Genomic DNA, 20,583 nt, shown 5'->3' with positions numbered 1-20,583 from the left:
AGTGCCCACTCCCGCCAGCCACACTCACAAGGCCCCGGCCACCTCCTTCCACAAGGCCCAGCAGGGCCGCCCTCACTCCTGCCCCACCCTGCCATGTCCCGCCCGGCCTCACCCTGCACCGTGGCCTCTGCCACACCCCACGGTGACGTGCTGAGCGCTCCACCTGCCATTGTGACACCACAGGCACCAGTCGAGCACAGCTTTGTTGGTGCCCGGAGCCGGCGCTCAGAGCTGCTGTAGCCTCTCGAGGAGCAGTAGCACATCCCGCTGTGGGAGCATTTCGCGCCTGTATCGCCGTCTTGGTAGCTGCAGGCTACGAACGCTGCACAGGGCGACCTCGTCTGCCCTGTGCTTTATACCCTGTGCCCATCCTTCTTCTCATCCTCGTCCCCTTTGTCACCCTCACCCTTAACCTCGCCCTCGTCCCCTTTGTCACCCTCACCCTTAACCTCGCCCTCGTCCCCTTTGTCACCCTCACCCTTAACCTCGCCCTCGTCCCATTCCTCATCCCTGCTTGGCACCCGGCAGCCCCTCCGCAAGGGGGCTTCTTGCACTTCCTGCTGCTGGTAGCTCCAAGCAGGGCCATGCCGTGGCTTCTCAGCAAGAAGCGACGGCAGTCACCATCCAGCACCACCAGTGGGCAGCCCTGGGCTGCCACCAGCTCCACCAGCGCCTCCGAGCTCAGGGAGGAGGGGCTGGGCAGGCTGCACCGCGCGGCCGCCCGCGGCGACCTGGCCTGGCTGAGGCGCTGGCGCTGGTATGTGAAGGTAGTCGGCATCGACAGGCGAGACCAGGAGATGCGGTGAGTTCTATGGGATGCTGATGGCACACCTTGGCTGCTCCTGAGCCAAGCTGCAGTAGTCCTCGGCAGCCCTCTGTTAAGGACAAGGCTTGAAAAGTGAGATTTGCCCTGTCAGCTGGGAGAGTGAACTCTTGAGCTCTTCACTGCTTGTAGCTGCCGGCCGGGCTCCAGCGCTGTTGGAAACGCGTGTTGCCGACCTGCCGCTTTGCCCGAGTCTCTCTGCAGGGCTGTTCTGCAGCTGCTCAGCCCTCCCCTCTTCTCTTCTGCCCTCTGGCTAATCAGCGCGGGATTGCAGCAGCAGCAGCAGCAGAGAGCAGCAAGGGGGAGGAGCAGAGTCCGGGCAGGGTCCCCAGGGTGCTGGGTAGAGACACGGCTTTGGCTCATCCTCTGTCTGTCTAGGTTAAGAGCGTATGTTTAATTTTTAGGACACCTCTGCATCTCGCTTCGGCAAATGGCCATGCAGATGTCCTTAGATATCTGCTAAGAAAGAACAGCCAGCCGAATCTCGCTGACAACTTGAAGAGAACGGCACTGATGAAGGTGTGTGGAATGCCTTAGGATCTTGTAGGTGGGGATTAGTGATGGTGTGTTAAAGGGGAGGTGTCTGGCAGGATTCCTTGGGCCATAGAAACATGCATATTGCAATTGGCATGGCATAGGCCTCTGTTAGCTAATCTTTGAAGATGGTCTTCTATGATAGCGTTCAGGAGCTGAGGAAGTTGTGACAGAGGGGGATGTAAAAGTTGGAAGTCTTTCCCTTTTTGTGTGTTGTTCCCAGGCAGTACAGCAGGAGCAGGAAGAATGTGTTGCTATTCTGCTGGAACACGGTGCCGACCCGAATCTGGCAGACGCTGGCGGCAACACTGCCCTTCACCTGGCTGTCCTATCTAAAAATACAGCTGTAGCAGGGCTGTTACTCGAGCATAATGCCAATAGTGATGCTCAGAACCAGGTAACCCTGGCACGTGGGTAAAGCTGCTCTTTCAAACAGCTGCAGAGCTTGTCTGTGTCTTTCTAATGGGGATTATTTGTCCTTTTAGATGGGATTTACTCCCTTAAAACTTGCAGCCCTCCTACAGCATGAGGAGATTCTGGAGTGCCTTCTGGAAAAAGCAGCTGACAGGCATGCTCAAGCCCAGTGTGAAAGGTAAGGGGTTTGTCAAAACAGCACAGGGGTCTTCTCGGTAGCCTGCAAGCAAGACCGAGACCAGGGGCGTGGCAATGAGCTTGGAAAAAGAAGGAGGAGCCACGTGGAAGCAGTTCCCTGTGTGACTGGTAAATGCAGGTCTGCACTTGGCTGCTCTCGTACCTTAGGGGCTCTCGTACTTTGCCCGCTGAGGTCTGCAAGAAAGTGTTGTCTGTGGTGCCCTCTCCCCACACAGACCCAGAGCCATCGGGAAGCTTGCCACTAGCTCAGCAGCATGGCTGCTCTGCAGGCGAGGGAGGTTTAAGCCAAGGCATAGTTGGTGCGTTAAGTGCTCTGAAGGGAAGCGTTGGGAGAAAGAGAAGCAACAGTGTCCGAGGGGACACGAGGGGCTCCAACCGCACATAAGGAGAAAACTTCCTGCCATGTAGATGGTCAGGCGGTCGAACGGCTTGCCCCGGGAGTTTGTGCAGCCGCATCTGTGGGGACTTGGAAGAGCAGTGCAAGGAGCCCTGAACAGCATGGCCTGACCTCGTAGTTGAGGCTGCTTTAGGGAGGCCCCTTCTAAGATAAATTCTCCAATGCTTCCATGTACTTGGCTTCGCTTTCACGGAGCTTGTAGGAAAGGGGGGAAGAGCTCTTTTGGGAAACAGCAGGGGAAAAATGATGCGGGATCAGACATGTTTCACATTAAATCTTGGATGCTTTAGGACTGCTTTTGTGGTTACTGGAACCCATGAGGCTCACCTAGAGGAAGATAATCTGCGCTTGCAGGAAGAGTTGGACAGGGCTGACACGGAGGTATGGAAAGCCTGTCCCTACAGGGGTAAACCTGGCGGTGCCTGTTGCTTCCTATACATCATGAAAATGGACAAAAGAGTATTCTGGGACCCAGTATGACAGAGACCTGAGGAAGCGGCAGTTACATCGGGCTTTGATCTGCCTCTGTCCCTCCGGCCCCCTGCCCCACAACCCGCCATGCTGAGGCAGAGCTGCCTCTCCTTAGGGTTTCACCCGTGACCGGCCAGGGGGTCTGGGGTTCCTCTCTCTCTGCTACATTCAAGATTTTCCTGGTTTAAGAAGACTCCCCACACACCCCTGGCGTGATTCTCGACTCCAGGGCAGGTCTGTGGAGCAGTTCACCTGGCTGCCTTTGCTGAAATGGTGGTCATTAGCTTGTCAGTGATGCCATCCTTCCTGGCCCCACCACACTGAAGCAGAGCCACCTCTCCTCAGGCATCCACTGCTTCCTGCTTAGGGGCTGCTGGGCACCTCTCTCTGTGCTACAGTCGGGGTCATTCCCACTTAAGAAAACTCCCCATGCTCCCCCTGTGCAATCCTGGGCTCCAGAGCACATGTGCCAGAGCACTGCACCTCTGACACTTGCGAGATGCCTTCCTTTAGGAAGATGAATTATTTCACTCATCTTTTCCTGGAGTAGCAAGCAAGGGAACACAAGAAGCGTCACAGGTCACAAAAATGGTCCGAGGGGCAGTGTCAGTGCTTAGAACCGTGCTGTAGGAAAGCAGTGGAGGGGTGGGAGAGGCTGCTGTAAAAGAGGACAAAGGAATAGAGCTTGTGTTCATTGGGTAGTAGAAGTGAAGCTTTGAAGGTACTTGAATTGATTCCAGTTCTTTGGGCAGAGGGTATGCACACATACGTGCAGCACCTGAGTTCTTCAGCAGCAGCTGGCTCCTCTATGTAAAAGCTCACCTGACAACTGTGGATTCTTACCGTGATTTTACAGCTGCGGGAGGAGGAAGAAAAGCATCTTCAGTCTGAGCACTGCGTTCGTGACTTGAAGACTGCCTTGGATGATAAAGAAAGAGAAGCAATAACTTCTTCCCCAAAACTGCAGGACCTCCTGTTGCCATCTTCCGAGACTAATACCACTCTAAAACAACTGGAAGAACACGTGCAACAGTAAGAGAGTAACCCAGTGAAGCGAGGTGTCTGTCGCTTTGGGGGATTGGGTGGAAACAACGGGACAGTCAGTTGGATTTTGAAGGACACTTCTGCTGTGGATTCTGTTACTTAGCACAGTTTGTCTGGAACTGGATTTTCTGGTAATAAGACCCATATTTGGTTTTAAGCCTTGAAATTCAAAAGACCCGAGTGGAAGCCACTGTCCAGCAACAAAGCCATAGGATTGAAGCCCTTCAGAGAGACCTGCAAGCCTCTGCCTCAGTAAGCTGGTCATAAATTTCCCTTTTTGTGACTCTTGAGCCTAGTTGCCTATTTCTGTGGGGAAACTGTAAGATGAAGTTTTCCTGGAGAGCCTAGGGGAGCTCAGTTTCTGCCTTCTCCTCAGTAGAGGCTGCTCAGAAAGCAGCCTGGTCCTTTCCCCAGCTGCTACAAAAGCCCTGAGGGTATTTGCTGTGCTGGACACTAGAGCAATTCTTAGATTATAAATTATGAGTTTCACCATGAGCTCCAAGGGACCCAGAAGTATTGCTCCCAGAAGCGTCTCACAAATTTTTAAGTAGCTGTAAAGTTTCTTCTTTCTGACAGGGAATCTTTCAAGTGTTTTCTATGCTCGTTTCCAGCAGATGATAAATGCAGTTATGATGGCCACCCTCTTTAGAGGTTTTCCCAGAATTCACTGCCTTTAGATCACGCTGAGTTTCCTTTTCTTTTTTTTTTCTGTGTACAGGTTGGTGAACTTTCCCAGCAGCTGGACATGGAGCCTAAAACAGGCATGCAGCTAGAGGACCAAAACCAGACTTTGCAAGAAGAGCTGTCCACTCTGCGTGGGAAGTATGAAAAACTGGAGGAGAGCAAATGCCAGCTGCAAGAAGAAGTGACAAAAGTCCATCATCATTTGGAGACTTTCGTGCTGGATGGCAGCCAAACAGCACAATGTAAAAGAGAGGCGGAAGAACGAGCTGACCAGGAAATAAGTCAAAAGCCACAAGACGTCAGTCTCGTTCTGCAAGTAAGTGAATTTCTCACCAGTGTCCACAGGCGCTACGTAAACTTCTGCTGTGGCCATCGGTTTTGGTATTTTTCTTTTGCTCCTGTATTCTGTGTGTTAGCTTCTGCCTTTCCTGAAGGCAGTGGGAGAAGGCAATATGGTTGGGCAGGAGGGCTGTCACGGGTGTGTGATGTGCCGGCAGGTCCCTGAATCAAAAGCCTGCCCAAGGCAGATTCCCACTTTGCAGTGCTTGGGGGGTATCTCTGTCCGCTGGCCTGGTTCTCGCTGCTCATCCTTCAATGGGTTTTGCAACTGCCAGCTGTCATGGCCAGACCTACAGGTGCTGCTTTGTCCTTGTAGGGGGGGAAGGTGCTCAGAAAAGGAGTCACTTAAATTCCAGGGGTGGGGGTGAGGGGGTGGAGGTGGGGGATGCTCTTATTGTCTTTGAGGAATCCTTTTCGATATACCCTGTCCTACAGAGACAGTGTCTCTTCATTAGGAGCTTTGAATAAGAGTGCTGATTTGGGCTTCTTTCCCAATGAAAAGAATTATTTGCCGTGGTAGCTCCTGGGTTCTGCCTTGGTTGCTGCTGGTAGTGAGGAGGCACAGCTGCCTCTCTGAGTAAGGCTGGGCCCTTGAAACTGGATGCGTGCAATTTTCTGCTGGAGAGAGTTCTCTTTTTCTTGTGGTGGTTGAAGGTGCACTGTCTCCTTCAGGCACAGGCAGCCTCCCAGGCTCGATTAGAACAAAACGGAGACAGTCATTGCGATTCAGTGAGAATCCAGTTAGAAGAAAGAATTAGAGATCTCGAAAGTGAACTGGACAGGGTAAAAAAATCCCAACAAGAGAGTGCTTCTCGTAAAGAAGCAACGCGGGGAGAAATGGAAATGTACAAAGACCTGTACCTGGAGGAATTGAAAACTAGAAGATGCCTAGACAAGAAACTGGAAAGGTAAGTCCATGCTTTTTTGGAGTGGTAATAAGAGACTCCTTTTTCTTCATGCATTTTCCTTCTAAATGCATTGTCTACATCTCACCAGCATTATTGCTTGCCCTACATTGGCCAACGGAGTCTGATGTAGTTGCCAAGACACTCTCCTTGATATTTGAAAAGTCGTGGCAGTCGGGTGAAGTCCCAGGTGACGGGAAAAAGGGAAACCCACTGTACCCATCTTTGAAATGGGTAGGAAGGAGGGCCCTGGTAACTGCCAACCTGTCTGCCTCCCCTCTGTGCCTGGGAAGGTCACGGAAAAGATCCTTCTAGAAGCTATGTCAAGGCACATGGATGACAGGGAGGTGATCTGAAGCACCAGCACAGGACTGATGTCCTGAGGGACGTCGCTGAGACCCCACCTGGAGTGCTGCATCCAGCTCTGGGGTCCTCAGCAAAGTAAGGACCTCCACCTGTTGGAGTGAGTCCAGAGGAGGCCACCAAGGTGGTTAGAAAGATGGAGCACCTCTGCTATGAGGAAAGGCTGGGACAATTGCAATACTTCAGCCTGGAAAAGAGAAGGCTTTGGGGTGACCTAATTGTGGCCTTTCAGTACGTGAAGGGAACCTACCACAAGGATGAAAAGAGTGCATTTAAAAGAGCATGTAGTGAGAGGACAAGGGGGGGGAATGTCTTCAAACGGAAAGACAGTAGGTTTAGGTTTGATACTAGGAAGAAATTGGTTGCTGTGAGGGTGGTGAGGAACTGCAACAGGTTGCCCAGAGAAGCTGTGGATGCCCCATCCCTGGAAGTGTTCAAGGCCAGGTTGGATGGAGCTCTGAACAACCTGGTCTCGTGGAAGGTGTCCCGGCCCCCAGCAGGAGGCTTGGAACGAGATGATCTTTAAGGTCCCTGCCAAGCCAAGCCATTCTATGCTTCTCTGATGTCTGTGCTGCTTATGTGAGACTGTGGGCAAAAGGCTGGTTCTTCCTGTGTTTCATGGGTTTTGCAACTAATTTGCTGTGCAGGTTGGAAAAGCTTCTGAGGGTAGATAGGAGGAAACTCAGGGTTAATGAAGAGAAAGAAACCCAGTCCCAGCTGGAAGAAATGAAGAACAGATATTCTGAAAAGGTCAAGGAAGTGGATAGATTACGAACAGAGGTGAGCTGCGCTTTGGGTGGGGTTTTTTGGTTGTGATGTTACTTCTTTTGAAACGTGGGAGATGCTTTCCGTATATTTCTTGTCATGTTGATGATTTTTTTTTCCTTGGCTGCATTTTGGATGTGATGGGCTTTTCTTAATGCTCCTTCTGCTGTTACAGTAGTAGATGACTATAACTAATACGGAGGTAGTTATCATTATGGGTAAAGACGCAACTGTAAGGGCAAAGCAGTAGGTGTAAGGGCTCATGGAGGCCAGGCTGTCTTGCAGAGGAAGGGCAAGCCAAGAGTGGCAGCCAGCCTGGCAGGGTGCATGACCTCACCGGCCAGGGAGCCCTCCCACAGGCCCTCAGCAAGAAGAGCAGAACAGGTCTGCTGACAGTAAGCGGGGTCAGCCAAGAGTGCAGATCCCCTGGCTGGGCCTTAGGGATGGGCAGGTCTGCCATCCTTGCAGGACATCACGTCCGTGGGCTGAGAGCAGTGGGGCCCAGCTCAGGCCTGGCTGCAGCTTGAGGGAGGCTGTGACAGCGTCATCTGGGTCTGACAGATGAATTCCTGCCCGGGAAGAGAGGGGAGGAACACCGCTGTCACTCGCAGGGCACAATCAGCCCCTGAGCCCTGTCTCAGGCGTGAGCTGAGCAGGAGGCACTTGACGTTTTGCTTTTCTCCACAGTGTTGTTGCTGCCCAGGGCACAACGAGGACAGGTGCCTCCCAGGGGAAAATCTGTAACTTATTGCTCACGGGAGCTCTTTCAGCCCATCTTGTCACAGGGACTCAGAAGGACTGTTCCCAGCAGTGGTTTTGAGGCTGCTCTGCCTGTGCAGTAGTGGCATGTAACCTTTTATTTCCTTCTCCGCTCCTTACTCAGATTCCTTGCTAAAGTGGCCAGCTTTCAGAGCTACACTTGGGTTTGGAAGGCATCACTGTAGAATCACTTACTGCCTTTGCAGTGATTCCTTTTGAGTCCAGAAGCTTGTAGCATTTTTGCATGAGGAACTCAAAAAGGATGGGAACCTGAGGAATGCTGAGACAAATGAGGTGAAAGCTCTTCTGGCTGGAAAAGAGCCCGGTTGCACTTTGTTTCTAGTCCCGAGCCATCAGATGATGAATATAGTCTCCCTGGCCACCCCCTTTTGGGGTTTCCACAGAATTCACTGCCTTTACATCACACTGAGTTCCTGTTTTCTTCTTTCTGTCTGCAGGTTGCTGAACTTTCCCAGCAGCTGGACGGGGAAAGTAAAAAGTGCACGCAGCTGGAAGCCAAAAATCAGGATTTGCAACAAGAGCTGTCTACCCTGCGTGGGAAGTGCGAAAACCTGGAGATGGACAAATGCCAGCTGCAAGAAGAGCTGGCAAAAGTCCAGCACCATTTGGAGACTAACATGGTGAATCGCACCCAACTAGAACAATGTAAAAGAGAGGCGGAAGAACGAGCTGACCACGAAATCAGACAAAAACTCCGAGAAGTCAATGAGTTTTTGCAAGTAAGTGAATTTCTCACCAGTGTCCACAGGCGCTACGTAAACTTCTGCTGTGGCCATCGGTTTTGGTATTTTTCTTTTGCTCCTGTATTCTGTGTGTTAGCTTCTGCCTTTCCTGAAGGCAGTGGGAGAAGGCAATATGGTTGGGCAGGAGGGCTGTCACAGGTGTGTGATGTGCCGGCAGGTCCCTGAATCAAAAGCCTGCCCAAGGCAGATTCCCACTTTGCAGTGCTTGGGGGGTATCTCTGTCCGCTGGCCTGGTTCTTGCTGCTCATCCTTCAATGGGTTTTGCAACTGCCAGCTGTCATGGCCAGACCTACAGGTGCTGCTTTGTCCTTGTAGGGGGGGAAGGTGCTCAGAAAAGGAGTCACTGAAGTTGTGGAGGTGGGAGATCCTCCTGTTGTCTTTGAGGAATCCTTTTCCATATGCCCTGTCCTACAGAGAGAGTGTCCTTTCATTAGTAGCTTTGTATAATAGTAGCTCCAGGGTTCTGCTTTCATTGCTGCTGGTAGTGAGGAGGCACAGCTGCCTCTCTTCGTAAAGCCTTGAAATTGGGTACAGGCAATTTTCTGCTGGAGAGAGTTCTCTTTTTCTTGTGGTGATTGAAGGTGCACTGTCTCCTTCAGGCACAGGCAGCCTCCCAGGACAGATTAGAACAAATCAGAACCAGTCATTTAGACTCACTGAAAAAACAGTTAGAAGACAGAATTAGAGATCTTGAAGGTGCACTGCAAAGGATAAAAAGCGACCAACCAGAAAGACCTTTTCAGAAAGAATCCACCCAGGCAGAAGTGGAAATGTACAAAGAGCTCTATCTGGTGGAAGCAAAAACCAGAAAAAGCCTAGCCAAGAAACTGGAAAGGTAAGTCCATGCTTTTCTGGACTGGTAATAACACACTCCTTTTTCCTCGTGCATTTTCCTTCTAAAATCCCTTTTTTACGTCTCGCCAGCACGATGTGTGAAAGCAGAACACGGCATATTTCTGGGGAAAGTCCTTTAAGACCCTTCCCTTCATCAGACCTGTCTTCCTTTCTCTTTAAGAGTTCCAGCAGTAACACCACAGTAGCGCCATTATGGCATTATTGGTGTCTTTTTCAAGTTGATGTTGTTCTAGCAGGCAGTCTTTTTGCCAGTCTCTAATCTCCTCATCCCGTATGTGACAGAAAAGATGAATCTTGTGCCCTTTACTGTTTGAATAAGGAGAGGCCTCTCGGAGAACAGAGTTGGATTCTGTGCATCAAAAATAAGAACGCTCTTTCTTGGCTTCTGTTTTGGCAGCGGGTCTGAGGTTTGAGCTTTCCTTGAGAAGGCCAGAGTAGGCCAGTGTTCTTATGGAGGTGACACTTGCTGCTCCTTGCACTTAGTGTGATTTCTTAGAAACAGGCCCTCTGAACAAGCTCAGATCAAAGGATGTGCTTTTTTTGCACACTCTTAATGCCCCTGGCTTTTAGAAGTCGAGTAGTAGTCAAGGACGTGGAGGGTAACTTTGCAAAAGCCTTACTGCCAAAGATGACTCTCTGTGTGCTTCTGAATGTTTCAGAGCTGATGAGAGACTTGCAGAGGCCGACATCGAGCTCTTTTGGGAGCGCCATAGAAGCAAATCTGCAGTCACAAGCAGAGCTGTCAGCATACATCTGGCTGCAAGTCCACTTCTGGATCCAGCTGGCCTGGGATGTCTTGGCAACAGTTTGGGACTGAACAGAAGTCTGGGTCTCAGAACACCACCCAGACATCTGTGGTAAAGCCAAAGATTTTAGGACATCAGGTTTGTACAAATTTTCCAGAGCGGTCAAAGGCCAAAAAATATTGAAATCGAAGCAATGAACTGTGTAACTACCTTCTTTTACAAGACAAACTGTGGTAAAGAGCACTGTGGGGCACGAACCCCGCACCTAAGTTCTACACTAAATTTACATGTATGGTATGTGTGACCTATTTCAAGTGGCTAATGTCACCATGAGTGCCAAATGCCAGCAGACATCTGTGAGACCCTATTTTCTTCATCATTGATCTTTGTTCTAGAAGTTTCTTCACTGGACCTTGCTTTAATATGTTACTATGGATAGGAAGCATTTGTTCCTGTAGTTCCTGCTACGTCTTACTACATGAAACAGCAGAACTACCTACTCCTTGGGAGGTCTTCACGGCCTTCTAATTGTGCAGCAACACTGCAACCTCTGCAATAGCACTGGTCCAAGTATGCCTGTAATCAGCAGTCAGTGTGATAGCGCATCCCTTCCAGAATGCAGAGCATTATACCAGGAGACGTGGAAACCACACACCAGTAGCTGTAATCAGTGGGACAGCCACGTAGCATGGGACTGAGGCATGGCCAAGCTTCTCTGTTGAGTTAGTGTGTTTAGTTGTTGGATGAATGTGAGAAGCATTTGTTCACTTTGAAGTCCATCTCAGTTCACTGGTCCCCTCACCTCCATTGGAAAGAACCCATTTCAACAAGGTGTCTACATACAGCACCTGGTTGAAGAGAAAAACACCAAAAGGGACCAAGCAGCGTAGGTAATGCGTAGCAGCGGCAGTTACAGACAGGAACTTTTCTGTACCGCTGTGAACACGTTTTTGAGGGCAGAGGCGTGGACAGGCATTACGGAAAGAACTCGTGAGGTAATTAGTGCTGTACCATCTGCAGGGACTGTTCTGCAGGCAAGCACTAGAAGGGAAGCACACTTCAGGGACCCAATGCAAAAGGGAGAAAAGGAGAAGACCAGGAGGGGCAGGGAGCACGGAACAAGTGAGGGAAAGAAAGGACAGAGAGATGGCAGCAAGATGTTAAAAGAAGGAAAAGGCAGAGGAGGAAACCATTCCTGTTCAAGGAAAAAAGCTGCCCTACTTGAAAAGAAAAGAGTTGACAGCTGTGTCTTTTTTGAAAAAGAACAGGGAAAACAGACAGTGAAGGGAAGGACAGTGGGAGTACCCAGTGCTTCCTAAAACTGAATTGTGCAGCAACAGTCTTCCATTGTGATTTTCCAGAAGAAAACTCTGGGCATCTCAAAGTTTTGTCAGTATCAAGACAGAAACCTTTACTGCTTTCCTAGCTTCCCTCAAGGATGTTACAGAAATTAAATATTTCTACAGGTTATTTCATGGCTCATTGTTTTATCCAGTTGCTAATTTATGCAGATGTGTAGTTCAAATCGCTATATAGGCTGCTTCAACGCTTTGCAACAACTGCTTCCCAGATCTACTTGTGGAAAACAGTTGAGTTGATTCCAAGAAAAGAATGCACGTGATCTGAGAATGGTGGTACTGTTCTCACTCAGCGTCCTGACTGCAACAGCACCCATACATTTTGAGGCCACGTCTGTCTCACAGCCTTGAGCGTACTCTCAAGGAAGCTGATGAACAACTACGTATGACATTTCCCCAACCTTCAGTGACTGATGTCTGGAGGGGTTTTGTTTCTTAGTTTGGGGGCTTGCTTCGATCCCAACATTTCTCCTTCCTATTGCATTTTTTTTGGTAGGACTTAGTCCCCTGAAGTTCTCTCTGACCTTGACTGCAACCTCTGGAGACTTTTAGTTTGTTGTCAACAGAGGAGCTGAGGATAGTTCACTCTCACTATACACAGTTTGTCTTCTCAGGACTTGCTTCCAACTCTACTACCATATCAAGTTCTAAAGTTTTTTTCCTCGAAGGGGTGTGAGTAAAATGATGGCTTAATCCACTGAAATCTTACCTCTTAACTCTGTAAATACTACGTCTTAACTGTGTATTTTCTGTATAATTCTAGGCACGACAGGAATGCATCCCATCGAGGGATGCAAAAATCGCTAGAGACCTTCAACGAGGTAATGTGTCATTATGTTAGGAGGGTTTTTTAGGAAAAAGGTGACTATTTCTAGCTCTTGACAGCTCTCGAGCCATTTTTATCAAGTTCCTGTGATAAGTAGGTTTTTGGTTTTTTTTTTCTGCTAGCCTTCCAGTTGAGACTTGAATGTGAAAACTTCCTGCTTACCAAAATGTTGCGTACAATGTTATGCTGTTGCCTGGAAAAAACCAAGCGCAAAGAAACCCTTGGCTTAAGCTGAAGTTGCCCTTCACTAGAGTTCATCTCAAGCACAAACAGCAAAACAGCCACAAGATAAGTATAAGCTTCAGCCATCACTTCCCCTCCCATGTACACCGATGGCATTCAGCACTAAACCGCACCATACCCGTTCTTTGCTGTTGGTTCCTGATTTTTGCTATGATTCTGTGATTCATGGCTTGTCTTGGTAGCTTAGGTGGTGCAGTCTTTTTTGGAATAAGCAAGAAGATCAGTGACAAAAGATAATCTGTCTTTAGGAAAAGATTATTCAGTATTTTTTCGGCAAATATCAGTTCAGTGCTTGCCGTACGTAGCATAAAACATGCTGTAGAATTTGAGGCCAGGTGTCCAAAGAGGAAATGCACCTGTTCCATGGGGATTTGTTCCTCCAGAGTTACTGCTTTGCAGTGCCTGGTGCTGTGTAGTAGTAGTGTGCCAATAAATCACTGGTTTGGACATAAAAGGAAAGCAGAGACTTCGGGTTGAAGAGGTCTACAGGGGGCTGTTTAGCACAGGAGTCATTTGTGGATTGCCTGAAGGTGTTCAGTGTGTAGCCCCCAGAATGTCTTCCACTTGCTTTAGAAATGCTGTTGACGGATAAGCAATTGTGGAAAAAATGGGTTTCTTCCTTTGCACCTAGCCCTTCCGTTGTTATGTTCCCTTGGAAATTTTAAAGTCTCTGTCTAGATTGCAGTCTCTTGTGTTGCCTGTCATGTCCTTGCCTTATTTTGCCCTGTCTGCTGTAAAAGTAACACCAGGAATCTTGTCAATTTTCCCCCCAGCCACTGCTAAACTTACAAGTGGATCTGCTGGATCTTCAAAAAATCTTCATGTGGACCACGGACGCGGTCACTGTGGGAATAACAGGTTTGCCACTCTCGGGATGAGGGTGTAAAAAATGGCTCATTTAGGGAGGTGGGTTTGGGTAGAATTTGCTAGAAGAAAGGGAGGGACTAGGGTGGAGCTAAGGATACAGAAATCAAGGGCATTTTTCATACAACAATTTCAGGGTACAAACAAGGGAAAAACTACAATAAATGTTTAGACACAACTGTAAAACTCGAAACGCGTTGGGTCTGAACTTCTTGACAATTTCATACAGGGGTTTCATCCTCTGGAGGGTCACACATTTCTTCTTGTTTTCTCCAGCTTTCATATGCAGCAATGTCCTCACTCCCGACAGATTGACTGATCTTGATTCTTGAGCATGAAAGAGCTCAAGTCCTCGGAGCCATCATAGTGATTCAGCGAGAAAACAGTAGAAAGAAGTAGAGATCTCAAAAGTCAAATGGACAGGATAAAAAACACCCAACAAGACAGACCTCTTCAAAAAGAATCCACCCAGGCAGAAGTGGAAATGTACAAAGAGCTCTATCTGGTGGAAGCGAAAACCATAAAAAGCCTAGCCAAGAAACTGGAAAGGTAAGTCCATACTTTTTTGGACTGGTAATAACAGACTCCTTTTTCCTCGTGCATTTTCCTTCTAAAATCCCTTTTTTACGTCTCGCCAGCACGATGTGTGAAAGCAGAACACGGCATATTTGTGGGGAAAGTCCCTTAAGACCCTTCCCTTCATCAGACCTGTCTTCTCCTTTCTCTTTAAGAGTTCCAGCAGTAACACCACAGTAGCGCCATTATGGCATTATTGGTGTCTTTTTCAAGTTGATGTTGTTCTAGCAGGCAGTCTTTTTGCCAGTCTCTAATCTCCTCATCCCGTGTGTGACAGAAAAGATGAATCTTGTGCCCTTTACTGTTTGAATAAGGAGAGGCCTCTCGGAGAACAGAGTTGGATTCTGTGCATCAAAAATAAGAACGCTCTTTCTTGGCTTCTGTTTTGGCAGCGGGTCTGAGGTTTGAGCTTTCCTTGAGAAGGCCAGAGTAGGCCAGCGTTCTTATGGAGGTGACACTTGCTGCTCCTTGCACTTAGTGTGATTTCTTAGAAACAGGCTCTCTGAACAAGCTCAGATCAAAGGATGTGCTTGTTTTGGACACTCTTAATGCCCCTGGCTTTTAGAAGTCGAGTAGTAGTCAAGGACGTGGAGGGTAACTTTGCAAAAGCCTTACTGCCAAAGATGACTCTCTGTGTGCTTCTGAATGTTTCAGAGCTGATGAGAGACTTGCAGAGGCCGACATCGAGCTCTTTTGGGAGCGCCATAGAAGCAAATCTGCAGTCACAAGCAGCGCTGTCAGCATACATCTGGCTGCAAGTCCACTTCTGGATCCAGCTGGCCTGGGATATCTTGGCAACAGTTTGGGACTGAACAGAAGTCTGGGTCTCAGAACACCACCCAGACATCTGTGGTATAGCCGAAGACTTTAGGTCATCTGTAGCAGTTTGAAACTCGGATATCAGCACAAAAGGATTATGTAGCAGGCCATGGACCAACAGGGGCTGAAAGAAAGCCCACCACCTGAGGACTGCATGCTTCTTCACAAGACCTACTGATATTTAACTATGTTGATCGGCCTGGCTCCTGCAGCAAGATATGGAAAGACTTTGTGATGATGATATCAGACTACGTAGTTCTCTCCCTTTGTTCTCTCCCCCCCATGTAATCCTTGTTACAGGAAATATTAAACAATTGTGTGACTGTAGCAGAAAATTGTGTAATCCTCTAGTTAGCATAATCCATCCCCAGCTTAGCATAATCCATCCTCCTCATAAACATGTCCTGCCCCCAAGACCCTTAAATTGTGAGTTGCGAGTTCAATAAAGATTCCAGTTTTCACCCCCAAACTTGGGATCAATTAGTTATTGACCTCCTACAAATGGCGCCGTGTTTGAGGCCGAGAGCCCCAGCTTCTAATATTTAGAAGCTTGCAGTCCAGAGCTGACACGGCATTGGCAGAAGCAGCAGCTCCTTCTCTCCTGGTGGAGGTGCGTGGCTGAACTTAAAAAAGGGAATGTACATAGAATTCGTCACACTGCAGCAGGACTGCAGGTGAGCAGCTTCAAACTAGGGCGGGCAGTTACGAGGGGTTGGGGGGTGAGGTGTCTGCTCTTCAAGAGGGACAAGACAAAGGAGGTGGGGAATTGTCCTGGTGTGGTATATTAATATAATATAAAAGACACGACCCGGCAGCTAGTTGGCAAGCAGTCAAATCTGTTTATTTAAAAGAAAAATGCCTCCTTATAAACCCTCTGGAGGACATGTGACCACCTGACCAATGACAGCACAACACACACCGCTCATGTGGCCCAGTATGCTGTCCAGGGACTTCAGTTCCCAGAATGCTTCCCTCCCTATTCTCGGGACACGTCCCTACATCCTGGATTTCTGGCATGGCAGGCTTGGAGCACTCAGTGGGCATTTCTTGAGAGCTGTGGTGGCCCCCACCTGCTCGGGCTGGGATCCCACTTCATCCTGAGCCTCATTTCATGGAAGTGCGTCCAGAGGCAGCCCGGCCACAGGCTGAAGCAAAAACCCAGAGCGGGTGATGCGGGAGCTGCTCCAGCGCCTACCGCAGCCTGCCCCGGGGTGCCCTGAGGCGGGGCAGTGCCCACTCCCGCCAGCCACACTCACAAGGCCCAGGCCACCTCCTTCCACAAGGCCCAGCAAGGCCGCCCTCACTCCTGCCCCACCCTGCCATGTCCCGCCCGGCCTCACCCTGCACCGTGGCCTCTGCCACACCCCACGGTGACGTGCTGAGCGCTCCACCTGCCATTGTGACACCACAGGCACCAGTCGAGCACAGCTTTGTTGGTGCCCGGAGCCGGCGCTCAGAGCTGCTGTAGCCTCTCGAGGAGCAGTAGCACATCCCGCTGTGGGAGCATTTCGCGCCTGTATCGCCGTCTTGGTAGCTGCAGGCTACGAACGCTGCACAGGGCGACCTCGTCTGCCCTGTGCTTTATACCCTGTGCCCATCCTTCTTCTCATCCTCGTCCCCTTTGTCACCCTCACCCTTAACCTCGCCCTCGTCCCCTTTGTCACCCTCACCCTTAACCTCGCCCTCGTCCCCTTTGTCACCCTCACCCTTAACCTCGCCCTCGTCCCATTCCTCATCCCTGCTTGGCACCCGGCAGCCCCTCCGCAAGGGGGCTTCTTGCACTTCCTGCTGCTGGTAGCTCCAAGCAGGGCCATGCCGTGGCTTCTCAGCAAGAAGCGACGGCAGTCACCATCCAGCACCACCAGTGGGCAGCCCTGGGCTGCCACCAGCTCCACCAGCGCCTCCGAGCTCAGGGAGGAGGGGCTGGGCAGGCTGCACCGCGCGGCCGCCCGCGGCGACCTGGCCTGGCTGAGGCGCTGGCGCTGGTATGTGAAGGTAGTCGGCATCGACAGGCGAGACCAGGAGATGCGGTGAGTTCTATGGGATGCTGATGGCACACCTTGGCTGCTCCTGAGCCAAGCTGCAGTAGTCCTCGGCAGCCCTCTGTTAAGGACAAGGCTTGAAAAGTGAGATTTGCCCTGTCAGCTGGGAGAGTGAACTCTTGAGCTCTTCACTGCTTGTAGCTGCCGGCCGGGCTCCAGCGCTGTTGGAAACGCGTGTTGCCGACCTGCCGCTTTGCCCGAGTCTCTCTGCAGGGCTGTTCTGCAGCTGCTCAGCCCTCCCCTCTTCTCTTCTGCCCTCTGGCTAATCAGCGCGGGATTGCAGCAGCAGCAGCAGCAGAGAGCAGCAAGGGGGAGGAGCAGAGTCCGGGCAGGGTCCCCAGGGTGCTGGGTAGAGACACGGCTTTGGCTCATCCTCTGTCTGTCTAGGTTAAGAGCGTATGTTTAATTTTTAGGACACCTCTGCATCTCGCTTCGGCAAATGGCCATGCAGATGTCCTTAGATATCTGCTAAGAAAGAACAGCCAGCCGAATCTCGCTGACAACTTGAAGAGAACGGCACTGATGAAGGTGTGTGGAATGCCTTAGGATCTTGTAGGTGGGGATTAGTGATGGTGTGTTAAAGGGGAGGTGTCTGGCAGGATTCCTTGGGCCATAGAAACATGCATATTGCAATTGGCATGGCATAGGCCTCTGTTAGCTAATCTTTGAAGATGGTCTTCTATGATAGCGTTCAGGAGCTGAGGAAGTTGTGACAGAGGGGGATGTAAAAGTTGGAAGTCTTTCCCTTTTTGTGTGTTGTTCCCAGGCAGTACAGCAGGAGCAGGAAGAATGTGTTGCTATTCTGCTGGAACACGGTGCCGACCCGAATCTGGCAGACGCTGGCGGCAACACTGCCCTTCACCTGGCTGTCCTATCTAAAAATACAGCTGTAGCAGGGCTGTTACTCGAGCATAATGCCAATAGTGATGCTCAGAACCAGGTAACCCTGGCACGTGGGTAAAGCTGCTCTTTCAAACAGCTGCAGAGCTTGTCTGTGTCTTTCTAATGGGGATTATTTGTCCTTTTAGATGGGATTTACTCCCTTAAAACTTGCAGCCCTCCTACAGCATGAGGAGATTCTGGAGTGCCTTCTGGAAAAAGCAGCTGACAGGCATGCTCAAGCCCAGTGTGAAAGGTAAGGGGTTTGTCAAAACAGCACAGGGGTCTTCTCGGTAGCCTGCAAGCAAGACCGAGACCAGGGGCGTGGCAATGAGCTTGGAAAAAGAAGGAGGAGCCACGTGGAAGCAGTTCCCTGTGTGACTGGTAAATGCAGGTCTGCACTTGGCTGCTCTCGTACCTTAGGGGCTCTCGTACTTTGCCCGCTGAGGTCTGCAAGAAAGTGTTGTCTGTGGTGCCCTCTCCCCACACAGACCCAGAGCCATCGGGAAGCTTGCCACTAGCTCAGCAGCATGGCTGCTCTGCAGGCGAGGGAGGTTTAAGCCAAGGCATAGTTGGTGCGTTAAGTGCTCTGAAGGGAAGCGTTGGGAGAAAGAGAAGCAACAGTGTCCGAGGGGACACGAGGGGCTCCAACCGCACATAAGGAGAAAACTTCCTGCCATGTAGATGGTCAGGCGGTCGAACGGCTTGCCCCGGGAGTTTGTGCAGCCGCATCTGTGGGGACTTGGAAGAGCAGTGCAAGGAGCCCTGAACAGCATGGCCTGACCTCGTAGTTGAGGCTGCTTTAGGGAGGCCCCTTCTAAGATAAATTCTCCAATGCTTCCATGTACTTGGCTTCGCTTTCACGGAGCTTGTAGGAAAGGGGGGAAGAGCTCTTTTGGGAAAGAGCAGGGGAAAAATGATGCGGGATCAGACATGTTTCACATTAAATCTTGGATGCTTTAGGACTGCTTTTGTGGTTACTGGAACCCATGAGGCTCACCTAGAGGAAGATAATCTGCGCTTGCAGGAAGAGTTGGACAGGGCTGACACGGAGGTATGGAAAGCCTGTCCCTACAGGGGTAAACCTGGCGGTGCCTGTTGCTTCCTATACATCATGAAAATGGACAAAAGAGTATTCTGGGACCCAGTATGACAGAGACCTGAGGAAGCGGCAGTTACATCGGGCTTTGATCTGCCTCTGTCCCTCCGGCCCCCTGCCCCACAACCCGCCATGCTGAGGCAGAGCTGCCTCTCCTTAGGGTTTCACCCGTGACCGGCCAGGGGGTCTGGGGTTCCTCTCTCTCTGCTACATTCAAGATTTTCCTGGTTTAAGAAGACTCCCCACACACCCCTGGCGTGATTCTCGACTCCAGGGCAGGTCTGTGGAGCAGTTCACCTGGCTGCCTTTGCTGAAATGGTGGTCATTAGCTTGTCAGTGATGCCATCCTTCCTGGCCCCACCACACTGAAGCAGAGCCACCTCTCCTCAGGCATCCACTGCTTCCTGCTTAGGGGCTGCTGGGCACCTCTCTCTGTGCTACAGTCGGGGTCATTCCCACTTAAGAAAACTCCCCATGCTCCCCCTGTGCAATCCTGGGCTCCAGAGCACATGTGCCAGAGCACTGCACCTCTGACACTTGCGAGATGCCTTCCTTTAGGAAGATGAATTATTTCACTCATCTTTTCCTGGAGTAGCAAGCAAGGGAACACAAGAAGCGTCACAGGTCACAAAAATGGTCCGAGGGGCAGTGTCAGTGCTTAGAACCGTGCTGTAGGAAAGCAGTGGAGGGGTGGGAGAGGCTGCTGTAAAAGAGGACAAAGGAATAGAGCTTGTGTTCATTGGGTAGTAGAAGTGAAGCTTTGAAGGTACTTGAATTGATTCCAGTTCTTTGGGCAGAGGGTATGCACACATACGTGCAGCACCTGAGTTCTTCAGCAGCAGCTGGCTCCTCTATGTAAAAGCTCACCTGACAACTGTGGATTCTTACCGTGATTTTACAGCTGCGGGAGGAGGAAGAAAAGCATCTTCAGTCTGAGCACTGCGTTCGTGACTTGAAGACTGCCTTGGATGATAAAGAAAGAGAAGCAATAACTTCTTCCCCAAAACTGCAGGACCTCCTGTTGCCATCTTCCGAGACTAATACCACTCTAAAACAACTGGAAGAACACGTGCAACAGTAAGAGAGTAACCCAGTGAAGCGAGGTGTCTGTCGCTTTGGGGGATTGGGTGGAAACAACGGGACAGTCAGTTGGATTTTGAAGGACACTTCTGCTGTGGATTCTGTTACTTAGCACAGTTTGTCTGGAACTGGATTTTCTGGTAATAAGACCCATATTTGGTTTTAAGCCTTGAAATTCAAAAGACCCGAGTGGAAGCCACTGTCCAGCAACAAAGCCATAGGATTGAAGCCCTTCAGAGAGACCTGCAAGCCTCTGCCTCAGTAAGCTGGTCATAAATTTCCCTTTTTGTGACTCTTGAGCCTAGTTGCCTATTTCTGTGGGGAAACTGTAAGATGAAGTTTTCCTGGAGAGCCTAGGGGAGCTCAGTTTCTGCCTTCTCCTCAGTAGAGGCTGCTCAGAAAGCAGCCTGGTCCTTTCCCCAGCTGCTACAAAAGCCCTGAGGGTATTTGCTGTGCTGGACACTAGAGCAATTCTTAGATTATAAATTATGAGTTTCACCATGAGCTCCAAGGGACCCAGAAGTATTGCTCCCAGAAGCGTCTCACAAATTTTTAAGTAGCTGTAAAGTTTCTTCTTTCTGACAGGGAATCTTTCAAGTGTTTTCTATGCTCGTTTCCAGCAGATGATAAATGCAGTTATGATGGCCACCCTCTTTAGAGGTTTTCCCAGAATTCACTGCCTTTAGATCACGCTGAGTTTCCTTTTCTTTTTTTTTTCTGTGTACAGGTTGGTGAA

The 20,583-nt window shown here is 50.1% G+C and overlaps 3 protein-coding genes and 1 long non-coding RNA gene across 4 annotated transcripts; all 4 read left to right on the top strand.

The window, feature by feature from the left end:
* The first annotated feature begins 445 nt into the window (after positions 1 to 445).
* On the top strand, positions 446 to 3,873 carry LOC135415248 (ankyrin repeat domain-containing protein 7-like). Its single transcript, XM_064656909.1, has 6 exons — positions 446 to 802; positions 1,228 to 1,342; positions 1,581 to 1,754; positions 1,843 to 1,949; positions 2,657 to 2,747; positions 3,694 to 3,873. The coding sequence occupies exons 1-6, from the start codon at positions 585 to 587 to the stop codon at positions 3,871 to 3,873; spliced, it is 885 nt and encodes a 294-aa protein (XP_064512979.1). The 5' UTR covers positions 446 to 584.
* An 851-nt stretch (positions 3,874 to 4,724) lies between these two features.
* Positions 4,725 to 10,205, top strand: LOC135414824 (ankyrin repeat domain-containing protein 26-like). The gene is made up of 6 exons (XM_064656073.1): positions 4,725 to 4,881; positions 5,577 to 5,812; positions 6,820 to 6,952; positions 8,155 to 8,436; positions 9,060 to 9,295; positions 9,975 to 10,205. The coding sequence occupies exons 2-6, from the start codon at positions 5,742 to 5,744 to the stop codon at positions 10,174 to 10,176; spliced, it is 924 nt and encodes a 307-aa protein (XP_064512143.1). The 5' UTR covers positions 4,725 to 4,881; positions 5,577 to 5,741; the 3' UTR covers positions 10,177 to 10,205.
* Positions 10,206 to 12,143: 1,938 nt separating this feature from the next.
* On the top strand, positions 12,144 to 13,664 carry LOC135414822 (uncharacterized). The gene is made up of 3 exons (XR_010430846.1): positions 12,144 to 12,240; positions 12,368 to 13,346; positions 13,629 to 13,664. It is a non-coding gene; the product is annotated as an uncharacterized LOC135414822 (long non-coding RNA).
* Positions 13,665 to 16,420: 2,756 nt separating this feature from the next.
* LOC135415247 (ankyrin repeat domain-containing protein 7-like) lies at positions 16,421 to 19,848 on the top strand. Its single transcript, XM_064656907.1, has 6 exons — positions 16,421 to 16,777; positions 17,203 to 17,317; positions 17,556 to 17,729; positions 17,818 to 17,924; positions 18,632 to 18,722; positions 19,669 to 19,848. Exons 1-6 carry the CDS (start codon positions 16,560 to 16,562, stop codon positions 19,846 to 19,848), a joined length of 885 nt encoding a protein of 294 aa, XP_064512977.1. The 5' UTR covers positions 16,421 to 16,559.
* The last annotated feature ends 735 nt before the right edge of the window (positions 19,849 to 20,583 follow it).

This window comes from Pseudopipra pipra, chromosome 5 (genome assembly GCF_036250125.1).
Source record: "Pseudopipra pipra isolate bDixPip1 chromosome 5, bDixPip1.hap1, whole genome shotgun sequence".
Taxonomy (NCBI): domain Eukaryota; kingdom Metazoa; phylum Chordata; class Aves; order Passeriformes; family Pipridae; genus Pseudopipra; species Pseudopipra pipra.
Note: the sequence above shows the minus strand (reverse complement) of the source record. Positions and strands in the feature narration are given on the sequence as shown.

Excerpts from the sequence above, each read along its gene's own strand:
- LOC135415248 (XM_064656909.1), top strand. The coding sequence starts at position 585 with ATGCCGTGGCTTCTCAGCAAGAAGCGACGGCAGTCACCATCCAGCACC. Across the intron at positions 803-1,227 it reads AGGCGAGACCAGGAGATGCG|GACACCTCTGCATCTCGCTT; the intron begins GTGAGTTCTATG and ends TTTAATTTTTAG. Across the intron at positions 1,950-2,656 it reads GCTCAAGCCCAGTGTGAAAG|GACTGCTTTTGTGGTTACTG; the intron begins GTAAGGGGTTTG and ends TGGATGCTTTAG.
- LOC135414824 (XM_064656073.1), top strand. The coding sequence starts at position 5,742 with ATGGAAATGTACAAAGACCTGTACCTGGAGGAATTGAAAACTAGAAGA. Across the intron at positions 5,813-6,819 it reads CTAGACAAGAAACTGGAAAG|GTTGGAAAAGCTTCTGAGGG; the intron begins GTAAGTCCATGC and ends TTTGCTGTGCAG. Across the intron at positions 6,953-8,154 it reads TGGATAGATTACGAACAGAG|GTTGCTGAACTTTCCCAGCA; the intron begins GTGAGCTGCGCT and ends TTCTGTCTGCAG.
- LOC135415247 (XM_064656907.1), top strand. The coding sequence starts at position 16,560 with ATGCCGTGGCTTCTCAGCAAGAAGCGACGGCAGTCACCATCCAGCACC. Across the intron at positions 17,925-18,631 it reads GCTCAAGCCCAGTGTGAAAG|GACTGCTTTTGTGGTTACTG; the intron begins GTAAGGGGTTTG and ends TGGATGCTTTAG. Across the intron at positions 18,723-19,668 it reads TGGACAGGGCTGACACGGAG|CTGCGGGAGGAGGAAGAAAA; the intron begins GTATGGAAAGCC and ends GTGATTTTACAG.